This window comes from Nomascus leucogenys, chromosome 13 (assembly GCF_006542625.1).
Source record: "Nomascus leucogenys isolate Asia chromosome 13, Asia_NLE_v1, whole genome shotgun sequence".
Taxonomy (NCBI): domain Eukaryota; kingdom Metazoa; phylum Chordata; class Mammalia; order Primates; family Hylobatidae; genus Nomascus; species Nomascus leucogenys.
The window spans coordinates 66,844,520-66,864,635 of record NC_044393.1 but is presented as its reverse complement, the minus strand read 5'-3'; the positions used below and the strand labels follow the sequence as shown (position 1 = coordinate 66,864,635).

General features: G+C 40.2%; 1 protein-coding gene across 5 annotated transcripts in view; it reads left to right on the top strand.

The window, feature by feature from the left end:
* CTTNBP2 (cortactin binding protein 2) overlaps positions 1-20,116 on the top strand; it is a 164,494-nt gene that overhangs the window by 99,929 nt on the left and 44,449 nt on the right. For all 5 annotated transcript variants that reach the window (XM_030825556.1, XM_030825553.1, XM_003261241.3 and 2 more), the window contains 4 exons: positions 6,184-6,301; positions 12,621-12,896; positions 15,366-15,461; positions 17,005-17,084. In XM_030825556.1, coding sequence (XP_030681416.1) covers positions 6,184-6,301; positions 12,621-12,896; positions 15,366-15,461; positions 17,005-17,084 — 570 coding nt within the window. The remainder of the gene's footprint in view (positions 1-6,183; positions 6,302-12,620; positions 12,897-15,365; positions 15,462-17,004; positions 17,085-20,116) is intronic.

Below are 20,116 nucleotides of genomic sequence, written 5' to 3'. Positions count from 1 at the left end.
GCATTGTTAGCTTTTAGCCATATGAGAGTCAGACGTTTCCACTCACACTGTAGCAGCCACCTCGGTCCTCCGGGAGGTCTCCATGAGGTATGTGCGAAGGTCCACATGACGCCCCAACATTTGGATTCCATCTTCCTAGGAATTGGATGCAACAAGAACAAGATAATAGGAGTCACTAAAGTTATTCATTGTCGCATGGAGTTGGGTAGCTAGTTTAGAAAAGAGAAAATTAGATAAGGTGCCTGCAAAAGGCACAAAGTCATTGGAACTAGATTTTAATCATGATAAATAGAAATCTGTTCTTTGAACTCTGTTGTAATGCTTTTGATTATCTATGATTATTTCCTTTTTTCTATTTTTAAAAAAATTGTTCTGGAAAATTCCTTTTTATACTCATTCCCTGTAATGTTCAGTGAAGAGTACTGAATCCTTTCTTACTTTGGACAGCAATGACTGGCAGAATCTTAAAGGGAATGTAAACTTGGCTGCCCAGGGTCACGTTCCACCTCTCATCCAAAACATGGGCCATCCAGTGTTTCCCACCAACACCTTTCATGGATCTGGGTTTTGATCCTTTTTCTCGTCACTCTGAACTTTCTCACTTGAATGATCTTGTTGATCCGCAGAATATAATCTATAGGGATTCTAAAATCTCATTTCTAGCCCTACTTAAGCGTTTTCTGAGTCTGTCTAGGCAGGTCCTTTCCTTGGTAACCAGTGGAACAAACTCCAGTTTTCTCAGTACAACCCTGTTTATGCCTGTCATCCCAGTGTAATTATTAACAGTGCCTCCTTTTACTCTCTAATGTGTTCCAGTTTAAACAGTTATAGGGTAATCCTGTTGGGGACCACATTCACTTTCACTTCCACCAGACAGCTCCCTTCTAGCACATTCTTGGGCCCTAATGTTTATGCTTCTTGAACAGTCTGCTGCAATTCTTGCTTCTCCTCTCTTACTCCAATAGCATCACCTGGCATTTGTTTACTTGCTCCATCTTCCTAGCTTAAAGAACTTAAATGATCAACACAACTCTTGATTTACTCTTTTACGAATAAATTTTGAATGACTTGCCTCCTCCATAGTCTTGTCAGCGCTGCCCTAAGGGAGCCCTCATTATCTGCTGTCTGGTCACATTCATGGTACTGCTGTGGTCTCATCATGTTTGGTCTCTCTGCTTCCCTTACATTGCCATGTGAGGGGCCTTTCTAACAGGTGAACATGGTGATGTAATTACCTGCTTCATGTCTTCCCAAGCCTCTATCACTTCCAAGGCAGGGATGCCTATCATGACAGTCAAGTCCCTTCCTGAGCTGGCCTTGGTCTGCTCCCCTAGACACACTTCTGTCTCCTTCCTTAGTGTGTGTTAGGCTTTGACCACACACGACCAGCCAATGTGCAAACATCCTGTGCTCTCCCCACTCCCTGCCTTTGTATCTGCTACTGCCATTACCTCAAATGGCCTCTTCTCCTGTCCTGACCCCTGTCTGCCTGGAAAACATTTCAGCTTGTCTTGGCTTCTTGGAGTTAGGTGTTCCCAGGATACCTCTCCACACTTTGCTTAGAGAGCATGTACTTTATTGTAATTGTTTGCATGCCTCTCTGCCTCTCTGTCTCCTCTGAACAGTTACTTTTTAATCCTTATATATACTGTGTCCAGCAGAGTCTGTGGCCCAAAAGTACTAAATGTTTGCTGAGTCAGTAAGAGAATGGACTACTATATTTTCTTAACTGGTCTCCTTGCTGTCACTCTCGTCCTTGCTGTCGCTCTCGTCCTTTCCAATGTAATCTTTCAGTACAATTGCTTTTCAGAACATGGCACTACAGAAAAGCATGCAAAGTGCATAGCACTCAGCCCTTCACCGCAGCCAACTTCATCTTTGGCCATGCACACCTAACTCTACCTTCTTGCTCATGTCGTTATTTCCCACATTAACAGCTTTCATCTCCCCAGCCCTGTAAAGCAGCATTTACACCCCAAGGTTGTTCTCAGCACTTGAGCTGGGCTTTAAGCATATAATTGCAAACTTTTTTCACTTTCTTTCCCTCTGCTCAATCTCAAACTCTTGGCTCCCTGCTCTGACTTTGATTTTTATCTCTAGCTCTCTGGACTTAGGGTTTCTACAGAATTTCCTGGGCACTGGTACCTTGCTTCTCAGCTCTGCCTAAAGGAGCCTGGCACTTCCCTCACCCCTCAACCTCTCCTCTGTCCTTGGTCCATAGTAATGGATCCTTCTGTTTCAGCTGGACCCATGGGCACCCAGCATAAAGACTGCATTCTCCAGTCCCCATTGCAGGGAACTATGGCCAAATACTTGAGTTCCGGCAAGTGGAATGTGAGTGCATGTGAAAGCTGAGGCCTAAACTACTTCTTTAAAAGGTCTCTGTTATAGCAGATGTCTCCATATCCTAATAGGAATTTAGCTTAAACTCATCCATCTAGATCCCTGTCTCCGTATCACTTGGGTAGGACATCCTGCCCAGTTTAGGGCCCCTGGGACTCTATTTCCAGAAGCAGGGACTGGGATCACAGCATTTGTCCTCTTCACACAATCCCATTCAACAAGGAGAGAGTGTAGATACTTCTCTCCCTCTTTACTTCCTCCTGCTCCTCCATAAAGTAAAACTGTACTCATTGCTTCACCAGCCCCTTTTCTGAGTGTATCAGGATGCTTTGCATTCCTCCCTGAGACATGGAACTGCTCTACCTTATTCACCATCAGGACCCTCAGCCCTCATAATAGCCCCTGGCCCAAAGGGGCTTTGTGCCTTACTTACAAAGTTGTTGTGAGGGCTAAACGAACATCGAATACTTGCAAAGTGTGGAATGTGCCTGGAACTTAGTATGCGCTCGAATAGTTGTTGTAGCTGTTGGTGTTAAGTGTTAGTAGGGCCAGAGTTTTCACTTTCTTTGAGTTCCCCATGCAGCCAGCACACACTGCAGAATTTACACTTGTAGTAGTGTTTGGCTATGTGCTACCCTCATGGGGACTGACATTCATGCTTCCTTAAAGAGAAAGTCACTGCTTATGTTCCGGCCCACTGACCTACCTGAATGTAATAAAAATTGGAAATAACCTACTTTGAAGGTCAGAAATAAAAGACTCTCAGTTCGGGAGTATTGCAAACTTGTGTTACCCCTTTTATCATTTGTGTTTGTAATTTGAAGTAACAACACTTAAATTGTCTTGAGATTAGTGACATTTGTTATGTGCTATAGTACCTCACCAGTCAACTGGATATTTGGACTGTTTTCTAGCTGGTGATGATGATGTTGATTATAGTAATAATAATAGCTACTAATAAATATTGGGAGTTTAGTACAGGCCAAGAATATAAGAACTTTGTGTACATCTTTCATTTAAGTCACGTTAGCCTTATGAGATATAGATACTTGAAATACAGATAGAGAAATGAAAGCAGGAAAATGTTAAATGATTCAGCAACAGTGGTAGATACAGTCATTTTGGTTGGCAGGATTAGAATCCAGGTCTGCTGTGGCTCTTACCTACATTTACTGCAAGTTCTAACTTGCAAAATAAATGTGTGATTTTTATCATTTATCATCTTGAGAATTCACTAAGTTTAGTGCTCAGATTGCTTTCTATTTAAGTTTCTGATTGGAGTTCATTTCTAAATCAACATTATCTTATTCATTTACTGATTTTGTCCAAATTAGTAATAACAAATTGATGTGAATTGACATTTATTTATCTGACTTTGTGTTCTGTTAATTTCTTAGCGATTTCTTAAATCTGAACTGTAGACTTGTGAAAGCCAGACTTCCAGACTTTTCTTTAAGATTTGCTTTTTTAATGGCCACATAATAATTGTACAGACTGCCAGACTTAAATGGCAAGTTTTAGAGAGATCCCTCTAATCTGAACAGGGCCAGGTGGGGAGAAACAAATGTCCTAGTTGCTTCCCTTTGCAAGCAGGCAGATTTTCTTTACTCAGGAAACCCAAGGCCCAGTTTCCCATCCTTCCACCATCCAAGAAGATTCTGTCTGTCAGCTTTACCCTCAGAGCAGCACTGGCTTCCTGTTAAAGTTTCACTGAATTGGCGGTTTCTGCTTACTTTTTTGTTTTTCTTTCTGGCCCTTAGGGACTCACTGTACTTTCTAGCCAACTCATTATTGCATTTAAAAGTATGTTTCAGAGGCAACATGAAGCAACTGGAACTCATGTATACTCCTTGTGGAAGTGCATATTGGTGTAGGCACTTTTGAAAGCTCTTTGCAATATGGACTAACGTAGAACATGTGTATGCCGTGTGCACAGCAGTCCAGCTCTACTATATACTGAACACCAAACATGTGTCCACCACAGGACATGTACTAGAATGTTTATAGCAGAACATCAATGTTCATCAACAAGAGAACGGATAAGTAAATTGTGGTATACCACAATGGAATATAATGGAATCCCACATAGTAATCATGTTTTAATGAAGATGAATTCTGACTACTCCCAACACACGGAAGAATCTTAGAGACATTATGTTGAATGAAAGAACCCAAATATAAAAATGCACCTACATATAGTATGATTCCATTTATATAGAGTTCACAAATAGACCAAACCAATCTCTAATATTAGAAATCAAATAGTAGTTGCCTCTGGGGGGGAGGGAGGAGTTAATTGTTGAGATGGAGTACAAAAGGGGCTTCCAAAGTGCTCCTTCCACAAGTATGTGTGCTTTGTGATAATGCTTCAAGTTATACACTTCTATGTGGATATTATATTTCTTTCTTTCTTTCTTTCTTTCTTTCTTTCTTTCTTTTTTTTTTTTTTTTTTTGAGACAGAATCTTGCTTTGTCACCCAGGCTGGAATGCAGTGGCATGATCTTGGCTCACTGCAACCTCCGCCTCCTGGGTTCAAGCGATTCTCCTGCCTCAGCCTCTGGGGTAGCTGGGATTACAGGCACCCACCACCATGTCTGGTTAGTTTTTGTATTTTTGGTGGGATGGGGTTTCACCATGTTGGCCAGGCCAGGCTGGTCTGGAACTCCTGACCTCAAGTGATCCACCTGCCTCAGCCTCCCAAAGTGCTGGGATTACAGACATGAACCACCACACCCAGCCAGATATGGTATTTGTTTTAAAAATATTTTACATTAGAAAGGAAAAAGGTATATTTTAAAAGTGGATGTAAGGGTGTGCTACAGAAAGATAAGAAAAGGCTATTCAAGATGACCTGGTTTAATATGTTGTTAGAACTGCAAGACAGCCCCATGCCTCTGAGTGGGTGTGTGTGCGTGTGTGTGTTGTGTGTTTAGGGGAGTCATGGTGGGCAGGGCATTGCTTGTTGTGGTTATTAGTTCCTTTTCATGCTTTCTGGTCTATTCATTTTTCTCTTTAGCCTTGTGGGAAATTAGCCAACAAATCATCAAGTGGTAAACATTGATATAGGAGAGTTCCTTGGTAAATATCCTGATGTAATACCTTGCCATGTGCTTATTTATTAGAAAATTTATGTATATATATTGTCTCTTACTTTGCATTTGAAAAAATATGGAGGACTAAGACTTTTCAGTTCGTAGTTCTACTTTTTGAATGGAGATTTCCTTAAGCAACACAGAAGAAGAAAAAGCTGAAAAGGAAAGGTAGCATAACTTCAACATCTATAGGGAATGTTTTTCTAAAATCTCAATCAACATGATGTGCATATTTTTCAAATAAAATATGGCAAGGTAACATCTCAAATACAAATATGCTTATGAGGACTCTTAGAATTGTTAAAATTAGGGCCCTGCACTTATATTACCAGGAAAGCAGTTTATAGTCTAGAAGACAGCAAAGTACATCCCATTATAGCAAAAGTCTTTTTGTTTTCTATTGCCAAATTACCATAAAAGGAGAATGTCTGCTGAAATTAATTTTGTTCTTAATTTCAGTCTGCAGACTGATTAGCAAGCTATTTTTTTTCTTGAAACCTAAGAAGCTGTTCTGTGGGAAAATGTTATGATCCTATCATTTGCATTTAAATAAGCGCTCTTTGTTTTGCATTTCTAGACATTGTTTAGTTTAAGATTAATCTGTATATTGGGATTGATGGAATTGAAATAAGATTTATAGCTGTGAATTCTTGATTTGATTGTTATAGGCAACTGGCTTTTCCTTTGGGTTTTGCACTCAAGTTAATTCATTTGGACTTGAAGGTAATAGAGCTCTTGTCTTTACAGAACTGCCTAGAAATCTTGTGTAGGCATGGAGGGCTTGAGCCAGAAAGGAGAGACAAGTGCAATCGGACTGTGCATGATGTTGCCACTGATGACTGCAAGCATTTGCTGGAGAATCTGAGTGAGTGATGTTCAGAGCTTATTGTTTATCTTTCCCCTGTGCTGCTGGGGCCTCTGGTACAACGGGAAAAACTATTTACATCTTTTGCATGTCCTTTTTAACCTTTTTGGAGCCCTAGCTATGGCAAAAATACTGACTATAAGTGTGATAATTAACTATTTTTCCAAGTAGAATGACTTTTTGCAGAACTAATTGCTATTCAAGTAATGCTGGCTTCTCCTTGTATTTTATTGACCTAGGAGAGCAATCTAAATATTTATTGCATTTTTCTTCTGACTTAGATGGTCTTTCTAGACATTAGGCTGGCAGGATATGAGAAATCCCAGCTCCGTACCCTGCATCAGCTGATTGTATGAAGCAGGCAAGTTGATTGTCTCCCAGCACCTGGTCGCCTACTTTTCTATGAAGATAATTGATCATCTTTTGGGTCCCTTTCAGCTCCAAGAGTATATGCTCCTCAGCATATTTTATAAAGGCTCACTTGTGGGTTTATGAGTGTGGCGTATAGACCTTACAAAACATCATGACCTCTTATATTAAGATTATCGCCCAATCCATCCAGTCAGCCAGCTGTGTCAGTAATTCAATTTTAGGATAAGCAGAATTTTAAAAATTGAAATGTTTTTATCTTCAACCTAATACATATATACTTTTATTTTGTGAAGAAAATTTCAGAATGGTAAGGAAGCATGTATGCAAACTGTGTAAGTATACTTTAATATAAAATATAAAAGAGAATCATAGAAATTCTCTTTAAACCTGAGTAGGTTTTTTTGGTTGACAGAAGGCTTTATTTATCATTAAAGTCTAGGTTTCGGGACCTTAAACTTTTGAATCACTGCTCAGTGTCTGAAACAGTGTCTTATATAGAATTTCTCTAAAATAGATCTCTTATTACAAGCTGATGCTAACCTAATAACAAACATGGAAAACTTTCTGTTGGGCTAAAATTTTATTATGGAATGTAAATGCTATCATTTAATTATATTCCACTTTTTGATATTAAACATTTAAAAAATAGAAGGAATAAATGTATATAGCTATGGTATCTTAGATGTGAAAAATATGAAGCATATTGGCATGGCTGGGATAGACGTGTGATTAGAGGTGGGGAATTGGAAGGATGAGACAGCGCAATTGATGTTTTGGGCAGTTTAATGCTCATTTCAGTAGTTTTGACCTCATATGGCACTCAAAGATGAGCCAATGAGATTGTTGATAGTGCATAATATGATACAAATGGTATTTTGGAATTTTGTAGGCAGCTCTTTGTGGGACAAATCAACCTATAGAGAGTCTGGAAACAGATCAAGCATCAAAAAGTTTTAATGATGTGTCCTCAGTTGGACCAGGGTGGAGGAGAGGGAAATGGTATATAATGAGGAGAGGGATGGGAAATCCTAAAATTGAGGGTTAAGGAGGACTTTATGAGATAAAAGACTGATATGGGAGACCTGAGTATAGTTTCTATCTCGGACATGTTAGCAGGATTTGCAGGTGCACATCCTGTGGAAGACTGGACATTAGGTAGTGTGATTTAAGGGAAAGGGCATCTGAATCCCAGTACCCAGATGTCTGTGTAATGTCAGGCAAGGTGCTTAGCCTTCTCTCACCTCAGTCTGCTCACCTGTTAATAGGGTTAGTAATTATTCATATACCTGAGTGCAAAAGAGTGGATTGTTTCTTAAGGTCTTTCTAAGATTCCAATTCTGACAATCCAAGAGAAGTAAAAAAGACAGGATATGCATTTAGATTATGATTACTTCCATAAGGCTGATGATAAAAGCTGTGAATGCAAATGAACTATAGAAAGTAAGTGGGGCCAGGTGCGGTGGCTCACGCCTGTAATCCCAGCACTTTGGGAGGCTGAGGTGGGCGGATCACCTGAGGTCGGGAGTTCGAGACCAGCCTGACCAACATAGAGAAACCCCGTCTCTACTAAAAAATACAAAATTATCTGGGCGTGGTGGCATATGCCTGTAATTCCAGCTACTCAGGAGGCTGAGGCAGGAGAATCGCTTGAACCCAGGAGGTAGAGGTTGCAGTGAGCCAAGATGGCGCCACTGCACTCCAGCCTGGGTGACAGAGTGAGACTCCATCTCAAAAAAAAAAAAAAAAAAAAAAAAAAAAGAAACTGAAGAACAGAATATGTCAAAGAAGAACAAAGATGCACAATTATTTTCATTTATTCAACAAACTACTCCTTGCCTAAGCACATAGCTAGAAGCACTCTTGCACGTGTGTACCAAGAGACATATGAAAATGTGTGCTGCAGCATTGTGTGTAATACTAGAAAACTGAAAGCACTCTAAATGGACATATATTAGGGAATGGATAAATAGAATAAACTGTAGAAAATTCATATTTTAAAGGTAACAAGTAGCATTTAAAATAAATTTTATCTATATAAATCACCTTAAATACATTAAAAAAAATGTTGAGTGAAGAAGTCAGTTATAAAAGGACACATAAAACCATCTGTGTAAAAGTTTAAAAATACAACTCCAAGCCTATATTTGTTATAAGTACCACTAAATGAGGCAAAGTGTAAAAATATGCATAGGGGAGGTAAGAGCTTTCCTATGGAAGATTTAAGTGAAAATTGAAGGGCTGAGCCAAGAAAGAGTGGAAAATAGAGCCATTCCAGGTGAACTAGCAGCATATCTGGAGGCACTGAAGGGAATGTGCTTTGGAGTCTTTAGAGGTATTAGCTATATCTGCAGTGCTGGGGAGAGGAGGGAGATGAGTATGGGAAGTCTAGAGTCAGGTCATAAAAGGTCTTGTATTCCTTTTGACTCAATCTTCTGTGTAAGTTTTGATGCAATCCTGTGGACATGAATGAACAACTGAATGATTATAAGTGAGGAAGTAAGAGGTAGCTAATGGGGAAATAATTGTCTTGATCTTGACACACAGGGTACCATAGATGGGGAGCATGACTGGTACCTAGTAAGAGGGAAGGAGGCCTGAATAAGCCAGGGAGTCACAGGGCTGGAGAAACAGGGTCATGGGGTCATGGTTCAAGTCATAGGTGTGCTATGAGACAGGAATGATACATAGGGTGAGGGGAAAAGCAAACTGAAGGCCAAGCCCAAAGAAACCCCCATTTTTAGGTCAGAAAATATTTTTAAAAAATTACTCTAAAAGAAGATTGGGAAATAGGAAGGACAAGAGCCAAAAAATAATGGTGTATGGTCAGGCATGGTGGCTCATGCCTGTAATCCCAGCATTTGAGGAGGCTGAGGCAGGAGGATTTCTTGAGCCCAGGAGTTCAAGACCAGTCTGGGCAACGTGACAAAACTCCATCTCTTCAAAAAATAAAAATAAATTGCCAAGCATGGTGGCACGTGCCTGTAGTCCCACCTGTTCTCTATTCCGTGGGTGCTGAGGTGAGAGGATTACCTGAGCCAGGGAGGTCGAGGCTGCAGTGAGACAAGGTGGCACCACTGCCCTCCAGCCTGGGTGACAGAGAAAGACCCCATATCAAAAAAAAAAAAAAAAAAAGTAAAAGAAAACAATAGTGTAATTGGATTCAAGTTAGGAGAGCTTTCCAACAGGAAGAATTAATTTAATAGTATCACATTCCCTGGACTGTAAGGGTTAAAAAGAGTCGATTGCATTTGGCAAATATAAGTTACTGCTAACAAGGAGACAAGTTTCATGCAGTTACATAGACAGAAGCTGATTTTTTAAGCTGAGAATAATATGGAAAGGCAATGGAAAAAATCTCTGTTAGAATAGTTTTCTTCATCCATTGAATAGACACCTTTTTATTAATTCATTGAACATATGCTTATTGAGCTGCTGTTGTGCCAGTCACTATCTTAGCCACTTGATGTAAGTCAGAAAATTTTTAAGAAGATTGTTCTCATCCTGAAGCTTATAGTCTAACATTAAGAGATAAAATGAACAATAGACATAAGAAAAATTTATTTTTTGGCATTGTGAGGTGGTGAGATATGCTGTGGAAAAGACTAAGGGGGATGAGGATTGTAAGGGTGCGTTTCAGCTTTTAAAATGGTGGCCAAGTTTGCCTCACTGATGAGACATTGAAGCCAAGGCTTGAAGGAGGTGAACAGGGCAGCTATGTGGATATCTAAGGTAGGAGCTTTAGCACCAGTTGGACAGAGGCCTGAGGTAGCAGCATTCCTGTTGTGTCTGAGGAACTGCAAGGAGGGCAGGGTGACTGGGTTAAAAGGAAAGAAAAGCAGGAAGACGGGTCAGAGCAGTAGCCATTTCAGTGTTTGAGTGCAGGAGAGCAGTTAACAGGGTGGAGCGTGGCCTGATCTTGTTGGAATGTGTAGGCCATTGTAAGAACTTAAGGTAGCCATTGTAGTGTTTGTCTGTAGGAGAGATGGGATCTGATGCACATTTTAACAGTAGCACTGGCTGCTTTGTTGAGAATCAACTATAGGAAGTCACAGATAAATCAGGAACACCTGTTAGTACATGCATATAGTATTCCAGGTGAGAGACAATTATGGTGGCTCAGTGTAGGAATGTAGCAGATGAGGTGCTGAGAAGGACTTGGGCTCTGGATACAGCTGAAGGTAGAGTCAACAGAACTTCTTCATGGATTGAATGTGAAGTGTGAGAGAGGGAGGAGATTCATAGATAATTCAAGGTGTTCAGTCTGACCAACTGGCACAATGGAGTTGTTAGGAGGAAAGGCTGTGGGTGAAACAGATTTTCTCATGAAGTTGGGGAGTTCAGATTTGGATGCAGGAATTTGAGATGTCTCTTAGGATATCTGTGTGGAGATGTCAAGTCAGTGGGAATTCCCGAGACAAGTGAGAGCTGGGTGAATAAATGTGAAGGTCAGCAGTCTGTCAGTGATATTTAAAGTCATGGGACTGGATGAGATCACTAAGGGAATGAACACGCACAAAATAAATAGAGAAAGGAGCCCCAAAACACACTATCATTAAGAAGTCTGGAAAAGGTGGAGAGAACAACAAAGGAACAACATTAAAGAGCGACCAAGGAGGTACAGGAGATCCAGGAGGAGTATATCAAGGAGCAAAGGGAGATCACTTGTGTTGGATACTGTGGATAAGTCAGATGACTGAGAGTCAGAAAATGGAAAATAAGTAATCCAGCAGTTGGTTAGTTAATGGAAAAATCCCAGTTTAAGAAGAGGATCATATAAACACATGTTGTTTTAAAACATTTTAATTTTAAAGCATACAAAGTAATTTTTTACCAAAGTTTAGAGGTCTTTAGTATAGGTTCTACTAATTAAAATTTCACGTACTCTTGTTTGATAAAAACATACCTTTAATGCATCATCTATGATTTCTAATGTTTGACTGCTTAAACACACTTACGAAGCAAACTAAAGGTAATACCTGTCCAGAGATTATTAAACCATTTCTAATTTCATATAGTTGTCCCATTTATACCTCATTAGATAAAATTTTTTAGCAGTTCCTAAACTGTCTCTAAAGGATTCAACTTAGTTTTCTTAGGAACAGTAACTCATATTTCATCAATTTATGGAATACTTAATCCAATAATTATAGTCATCAGTTCAATGAACATAGAATATTTGGAAACAAACACAAGTAACTCATATACAATTCAGTCATGAGAACAGAAGTACCTGGGAGTGCTACCCACTGTGCTGGAGCCTCAGTCAGAGAAATCGGAAAGAGCATTTCAAAAGTTCATTCCTACTACCCTGTTAACCATTTATCAAATACTTACTGGTATTTACCACATGAGAATATGTAAAATCTATTACAAAAGTAAGTTCATTTATTCTTCATACCGACTCGATGTACATTCCCTCCATTTTATGGAAGAAATTGGGGTACAGAGAGATCAAGGCAATTTACAAGAACACACATCTATAGGAGGCTGACCCTGACCCTGGGGCTCAACCCAAGGTCTGTATGATTCTCAGTTACTATCCTAAGCATCCCGACCTGTCCAACTATAACCTGCCTCATCATGACATTATCTATAAAGGAAAGGAGAATATAGATAACTCAGGGTCAAGGGAGGGTTATAGTTCTTTCAGATTTTTTTTTTAAAAACTTGACAATCTTGCTGATGGGAAAGAGTTAATGAAATAGACAAAGCCAAAGATACAAGGAAAGAGTTCATGCAGCGTGCTTCCAAAGAAACTGAAGAGATTGGGAGACAAAAGTTTACTCCAGTGTAAGAACGTTCAATGTAATGTTATTTAATGAAATAAAATAGCTATCCTTTGGTTTATATTTTTTAAATGTTTATATCTGCTTATTTTGTATAATAGTTTTGCTTTTTTTTTCTGTCCTGATTTTTTTAACTCCTAATTCTTTTACTCTTCTAACAGATGCTCTTAAAATACCCTTAAGGATTTCAGTGGGTGAGATTGAACCAAGCAACTATGGTTCTGATGACTTGGAATGTGAAAACACAATATGTGCTTTAAATATCCGCAAACAGACATCATGGGATGATTTTTCAAAAGCAGTGAGTCAAGCTCTGATAAATCATTTCCAGGCAATCTCTTCTGATGGATGGTGGAGTCTGGAAGACGTGACTTGCAATAACACCACTGATTCCAACATTGGCCTCAGTGCAAGAAGCATACGATCCATCACGCTAGGTATCAGCAGTCCTATGACGAAGAGAAAGTGAAATTTCTGGGTTTATTTTTGTTCGTGGGTTTCATAACCTGATTCTGAGTTCATTGATTAAGCACATTCTAAGCTTACTTGTGGCAGCTGCCGGTGCTGAAAAACTTGAGTATTCACAATGTAGCCATTATGTAATGTTGCCTGTTAATATAAAAATGCTTTTATGCCCCAAATAATACTCAAAGAGTAAAAAACATGAAAGCCCTTGATGAGGCTTTGTGATTGCACTTGCTGTTCTAGATAAATGCAAGAAACTGAACACCCCACAGCTGCTTGCTTTTGCACAAGTACTGAACACAGCTCAAAATTTGTTCTTGGGTTGGGCCAGGAGCACTGTAGTGCATTAGTACCTTACCTCCAGGACAGGTTTTCTGATGAAGTCTAGACTTGAAAGAAGCACTTTAATAAAGATATATTCAATGCTCCCACATGGGATGAATCAGGGTAGTAATTGGTTATTTCAATTTGATAGACAGCACAAAACAGATTCCACAGAACTTAAGAGATTTGCTTTCTGCTGAGCATAGTAAGTTCTCTGTAAATATTCGGTGTCCCTGATTAGTTCCTTTCTTCTTGGTCCAGGAGAACTACCGTCTTTGGGAAATCTGCTCCTTTGCAAGGACTGTGTTGGGTGCTTATAAAAGGTCCTTTCGATGGTGTCATTTTATAGATAACTCCGTACAAGATGACTTGCTTGAGAGCACAGAACTAGTGAGCAAAGCAGACAGGATTCAAATCATATTCTGTCGGATAGAAAAACTTGTGTACTTTCAACAGCACCGTATTAGAAAAGAATGGTCCAAGGTTGAGGGAAAAGTGGGCTTTTTACCATTGCTATTTATCTGTCAGATTGTTATATGAGAAAGTGTTTTATTCTGTTTACCCATATATGCTTATTCACTTTCAAAACATGTTACTAGTTTTTGGAGAAGAGTATTCATGACAACTTGATTTTATGGATCTTTGGCATGATCATTAAAATTACTATTATTGGCTGGGCATGGTGGCTTATACCTGTAATCCCAGTGCTTTGGGAGGATGAGGCAGAAGGATCACTTGAGCCCAAGAGTTCAAGACCAGCATGGGCAACATACTGAGACCTCATATTTACAAAACATTTTTTTTTTTAATTAACTAGGTGCGGTCGCATGCACCTGTAGTCCCAGCTCCTCGGAGGCTAAGGTGGGAAGATCCCTTGAGCCCAGGAGTTTGAGGCAGCAGTGAGCTATGATGCAGCCACTGCACTCCAGCCTGAGCCACAAAGACCCTGTCTCTTAAAAAAAAAAAAAAAAAGAATTGTTATAATGTACTTAAAATTGTATTAAGAAATGATTCAGTTCTTAGGAACACATTTTGTCCACACATGGAGTATTACTCAAAATGTGGTTCTGGCCCAGGGTCTGATAGACAAAGTCAGTACAACTGTGTTTTGAAGGAAATGGCCCTCCATCAGCCTTCGTTCAGCTAATGTGGAAACTGACAAAGGCAGATGGATATTCACTGCCAACAGATAAGTTTACCTCTGTGAGCGGTGCATGCTAAGGCTTGATTACTGCAGTGTTCGTGCTTGTCTCAGAGGTATAGAGCACCCTAGTAGCATTTCACATCCAAAAATCATTGAGTTTTGTGGATAAAGGGCTTAGTTTAGTGCCTCGCTATAACCACTTCATAATTGGTAATTATTAGTGTTATTATTGTGTGTATGTAAGTGAGTTTGCTGTATTCATAACCTAAGCTACATGAAAGGAACTTCAGGTCAGCAGATAAGCACAATTACAGGTGAGTGCGTGTATATTGGAGGCATGCTGAGAATAGATATTTAAGAATTGATCTGTGGAAGGAAGAGATGAAAACAAATACTTATTACCAATCACCCCCTAGGGAAGATACCTATGAAGTGGAACCCTTTCAGAACAAGAGTGAGCAGAGGGCCTGCAATGGGAGAAGGCCTGCCTTATTCTGAGCACCTGAAATTATCTTTTTTTTTTTTTTATTTTCTGGAATCTAAAAATTTGCTGGAAAGAGGCTCAGGGACCAGATCATAAATGATCTCGTATCTCACCCAAAGTGCTCAGGCTTTGAGAAACAAGCATTGGAAGAACGCTGAAACAGTTTTAGATTATGGACAGCTTTGTTCTTGAGAGCTTAACCCTAGAAATATTTGAGTGGATATATTTGCTTTTTAGATCTCTCCCTGAATCCCTCCTATGGGCTGCTTTGGAGAAGTCTGTAGATTGAAAGCCTTCCTTTCAACCTTCAACAAGAATTTCATTAGGGAGCTAACCCCTTGTGTGGCCCTATATGTGTTCTGTACATGCCTTTGACAATTTAAGCTCTGAATTCCTTAGGGTTCTCACAGAGGAGAGCATATGTTTACCCTTGTGAGAAAAACCATTCATAAGCTGCCCTTGACATTTTATTTCATTTTTTGGAACCAGGAAATGTGCCATGGTCAGTGGGTCAGAGCTTCACGCAGTCCCCGTGGGACTTTATGAGGAAGAATAAGGCAGAGCACATCACTGTGCTTTTGTCAGGTAAGGATGTCCCTAACTAAGGTGACGTTTAAAGAGTGTTTGCTTCATGGCTGCCTCAGAGCACCAGTTCTTAAATCTTCACATTTCATCCCATGTCTTCCAGCCACACACATGTGACTTCCACCACTAGATAATTAGACATTTTTTAAAATGTTTGATTAAGGGGAGGAAAACTCAAAAGCTATGTTCTTGACACCCATGGTGATGTCTGTCTGGATCATTGATTCCTGTCATAATGATTGCATCACTCATTGGAAATAAACCAGAAGCCAAACTGGCATGCTGATAAGAAAGTGACAGAGACTGTGTTAAAAGAGAAATGTCTTGCCGGGCGCGGTGGCTCATGCCTGTAATCCCAGCACTTTGGGAGGCCGAGGCCGAGGCGGGCGGATCACGAGGTCAGGAGATCGAGACCATCCTGGCTAACACAGTGAAACCCCGTCTCTACTAAAAATACAAAAAAAAATTAGCTGGGCGTGGTGGCGGCTGCCTGTAGTCCCAGCTACTCGGGAGGCTGAGGCAGGAGAATGGCGTAAACCCGGGAGGCAGAGCTTGCAGTGAGCCAAGATCGCACCACTGCACTCCAGCCTGGGCAACAGAGCGAGACTCCATCTTAAAAAAAAAGAGAAATGTCTTTTTTTTTTTTTTTTTTTACTGTGCTTAATAATGCTTAATGTGATTATTATAATGGTACAGGCTAATGTTTAGTGGGCACCTGCTATGTGCTAGACCCTGTTGTTTATAGCATATTATAAGTATCAAATCATTTAATTCTCATAACCCAATGAGACATGCATTTCTGCTTATCCCTATTTTATATCCAAGGAAATTGAGGCTCTGAGAGATTGATATTCTTGCCTAAGGTCATGCTGCCACTAAGTGGTTTAGGAATACTCAATTTCTCAGCCCTTGATGCTAAACAGCTATGGATTTAATCATGTATTTCCCAAACTTGGGAATGGAGTCTGAAAATTCAATCTTAACTAATAAAGATTTATTTAATTACTTGAACTGGACTTACTGAAGTTTAAAGAAAAGTGTGAGGCCACCCCAGAAAGTTGCTTTAGGCCCAATGTATTGAGAGAATGGCAGAACTCACGGGGACGGGTGGCAAGTATTGCCAATGGACCTAACAGTGGCCAAGGCTAAAGCTTTCTGAGGATTGCAATGATCTATGATAACTTTTACTTATGAACTGTAAAACATTGAGCCCAGCAATCAGCAGATACTGGGCACAATGTTTGGGCTGGGATCGGGAGGCCCTGGCTGTGGTTGCTGGGAGGTAGGCGGGCATCCCAGGGGGTGGGGGAAGGAGCAGCTGGGAGCTCTTGGGAGGTCAGGAGCAGTGGCAGTTTATCAGCCAGAACAAAGTGTGACGATATTTTCACAACAGAAAGGCACATTGGTGCCTCCTGGCCAAATGTCAGCTCTGCCTACATAAGTCAACAAACACATTTATCTTTTATGACAGATTCTGTTGTGTTTTGATCATTTATATTTAACAAGGGAGTGCCCATTTTTCTTCGTCTGTCCTTTCCTACAGGTCCTCAAGAAGGCTGCCTCAGTAGTGTGACTTATGCCTCCATGATCCCTCTCCAGATGATGCAGAACTACCTCAGGCTGGTAGGTGGACACTGCTGGGTGGAGGCCTGTGTTTCCCATCCCTGCCACTGGAAAATTGGGCAGCCCATTTTTATGTTTAAAGGAGGAGTGCAAGCTCCCCCACCCTGTGCTCTGACACCGTTACCTTCCCCACCAGCCCCCTCCCTGGCAGGCTGCCCATTACGTAGTCTGGATTTCTGTCACTGTCATCCAGGTATCTAATGCCTGGATCCAGAGACCACCTGTGACCTGTGAAATATCATAATTTGGGCAGGAGCAGGATGTCTCCCTTTAACAAGGACTTGATGTCAAGTAAATGATGATCAATATGGAAGGGAATGGCCACAAATATCAAGATGCCTTACTATAAACTTTTATAATTTAAAATTGAGTAAAGATGCTAGCATTAGTGAGAAGGTTAATTTGGCCACTTTAACGGAAACCAAATAATTACAGCTTAAACAGGATGGAAGTTTATTTTTCTCAAACATGTAAGTTCCAGCAGGTGAGAGGCCTGGGGAGGGAGAAGTGTCAGGGTGACCTCCCCAGGATCTCAGCACCCTTTCTTCCTGCTCCACTCTTCGCCGGGCTGTTGTCTGTGTTGTTTGGTCAAAGGTAGTCACCACTCCCACTCCTGCTTCCTAGCTGGAAAGAGAGAGCCTGGAGGGCAAGCCTTTCCCTTCAGGGAATTGCACATGTCATTCCTGCCCATATCCCATTCAGCAGAACTTAAGACACCTGTCGGTGCCTAGCTGGGAAGTGGAGCCTTTTGCTGGGCAATTGTGCACCTACCTAAAACCAGGTGGTCTGTTACTAAAAGGAAGAAGAAGAATATGATCATTAAAAGAAAGTAGCAAATTATAAATGTAAAATGGATAAATGTAATGCTTTGCATTCATTAAATACTTATTACATGCCAGGCAATATGCCAAGTGCTGTTATGACTTATTTTATTTATTCTTCAAAACATCCCTATGAGATAATTTCATCCATTTTATAGATGGGGAAACTGAACAGAGAGAGGTAAAATGCTCAAAGTCATGCATCTAGTAAGTGATGAAGCCAGAATTGTGCAAGTCTCTGATGTGTATGAGATCTATCTAAAACTAATACTACTGGTATAAAACATTAAACAATAATTTTGCTCTGTGCCTTAATTTAGATGACCTTTTTAAATAAATAAATGAGTTGGAACTATGACCCCTGAAAAAAGTTGTTTCCATAGACTGTGAATTGACGCCTTTGTTTTCACCCCTTATGAAAAGAAGTATTCAAAACCATTCCATTGATCATCTAGCCAGGCTCAAAGTTAGGATTAGCTTTTGTACCAGCAGCCACAGTAGCAGAGAAACATTCAAAGCCTCACAATGTAGAAAAGGTGGATTCTCCTGAATCTGATACTTTCACTTCTTTGCTTTCCTCTTTGTCCCCCTTCCTAAAAGCATGAAAGTATGCCTGTGATGGGAAGGAGATCTATATCATTACTTGGCTTAAGTGAAGGTAGAAGGGTGTGATCAACTGGTTTTCAGGAATGTTAGCCTCAGGCTTTCAGTAGAATCAGCTGGTAGAACCACTCCCTTCTCTCCCCTTCCCCCTTGTCAGCTTCTCCATACAAGGCAAGGTTCTGACCCAGGGCTTTTCCTTCATCCGTTAAGATGATAAAACATAACTGCAAATGAGCGTTGACTAGCAAATCTGTAAAATGAAATGTCTACTAGTCACATTATATGTAAAATATTCCAAGTACACTTATGTATGTGTCTCCTTATACATAAGACATAATTTCACTACCAGTTAACAGCAAATCAGAGACCAAACACTGTTGTTGTTTCTATTCTGAATTCAGTGAGTGTACATAAAAGACTTTTTTAATCCAACAATTAACTCTTGAATGAATATAATAAAAATGTATCACTTGTTTCAGCAGTCACTGCAAAATTTAAAGTGACTGAGACAACAATATATCGTAATGGTTGTGAATGTTTTCTCTTCCATAAACAATTATAAGCCCCTTAGGAGCATAGGCCCTGTGTTACGCATTTTTGTGTCCTGTTACTTCAATTGCTTCCCAACTGTTTATTGAGAGCCTCTTCAATGCAGGTAATGTTTTAGAAACTGAGGATAGAGCTATGTATAAGACACATTCCCTGGCCTCATAGAGTTTACCTTCTAGTGTTAAAGAAGGCAGATTTAAAAAAAATCAAATGAATAAATGCATATGTAATGTGATGACCAGCACTAACACAAGCGTGAAGAAAAATAAAGCAGACAAGGAGATAAAGAGTGGGTGGAAGAGGAGGCAGAAAGCACTATTTTTAGATGGAGTTATCAGCAAAGATCTTACTATAGTGATATTTGGACTAAAAAACAAATGAAATGAAGGGAGTCGCCTTGTGGAGGGTGTTTGAGGTACAGGGAAGCACAGATACAAATGTATCTAGGTTGACAGTGAAGTCTGGGAAATGATCAGAAACCAGATCATGCAGGAATATGGCAAAAACTTTGAATTTTACTCCAAGTGGATAGGAAGCCCCTGGGGGAATTTGAGCCAGAGAATGGCATAGCTTCTCGTTCCACAAATCACTACGGGCACATTGATGTGTGTTGAGTTGTTGGAAATCTGTACAGTAGATATACAAATGTAGTAATAGTTGACTTGGTTTACCTTCAACTTTTATTTTACGTTCTGGGGCACATGTGCAGGTTTATTAAATAAGTAAACGTGTGCCGTGGTGGTTTGCTACACAGATCATCCCATCACCTAGATATTAAGCCCAGCATCCGTTAGATATTCTTCCTGATGCTCTCCCTCCCCCCAACCCCCACCGTGACAGGCCCCAGTGTATGTTGTTCCGCCCCCTCCACCATGTGTTCATGTGTTCTCCTCATTCAGCTTCCACTTATAAGTGAGAACATGGGGTGTTTGGTTTTCTGTTCCTGCATTAGTTTGCAGAGGATTATGTCTTCCAGCTCCATTCATGTTCCTGCAAAGAACATGATCTCATTCCTTTTTATCATTGCTTAGTATTCCATGGTGTATACGTACCACATTT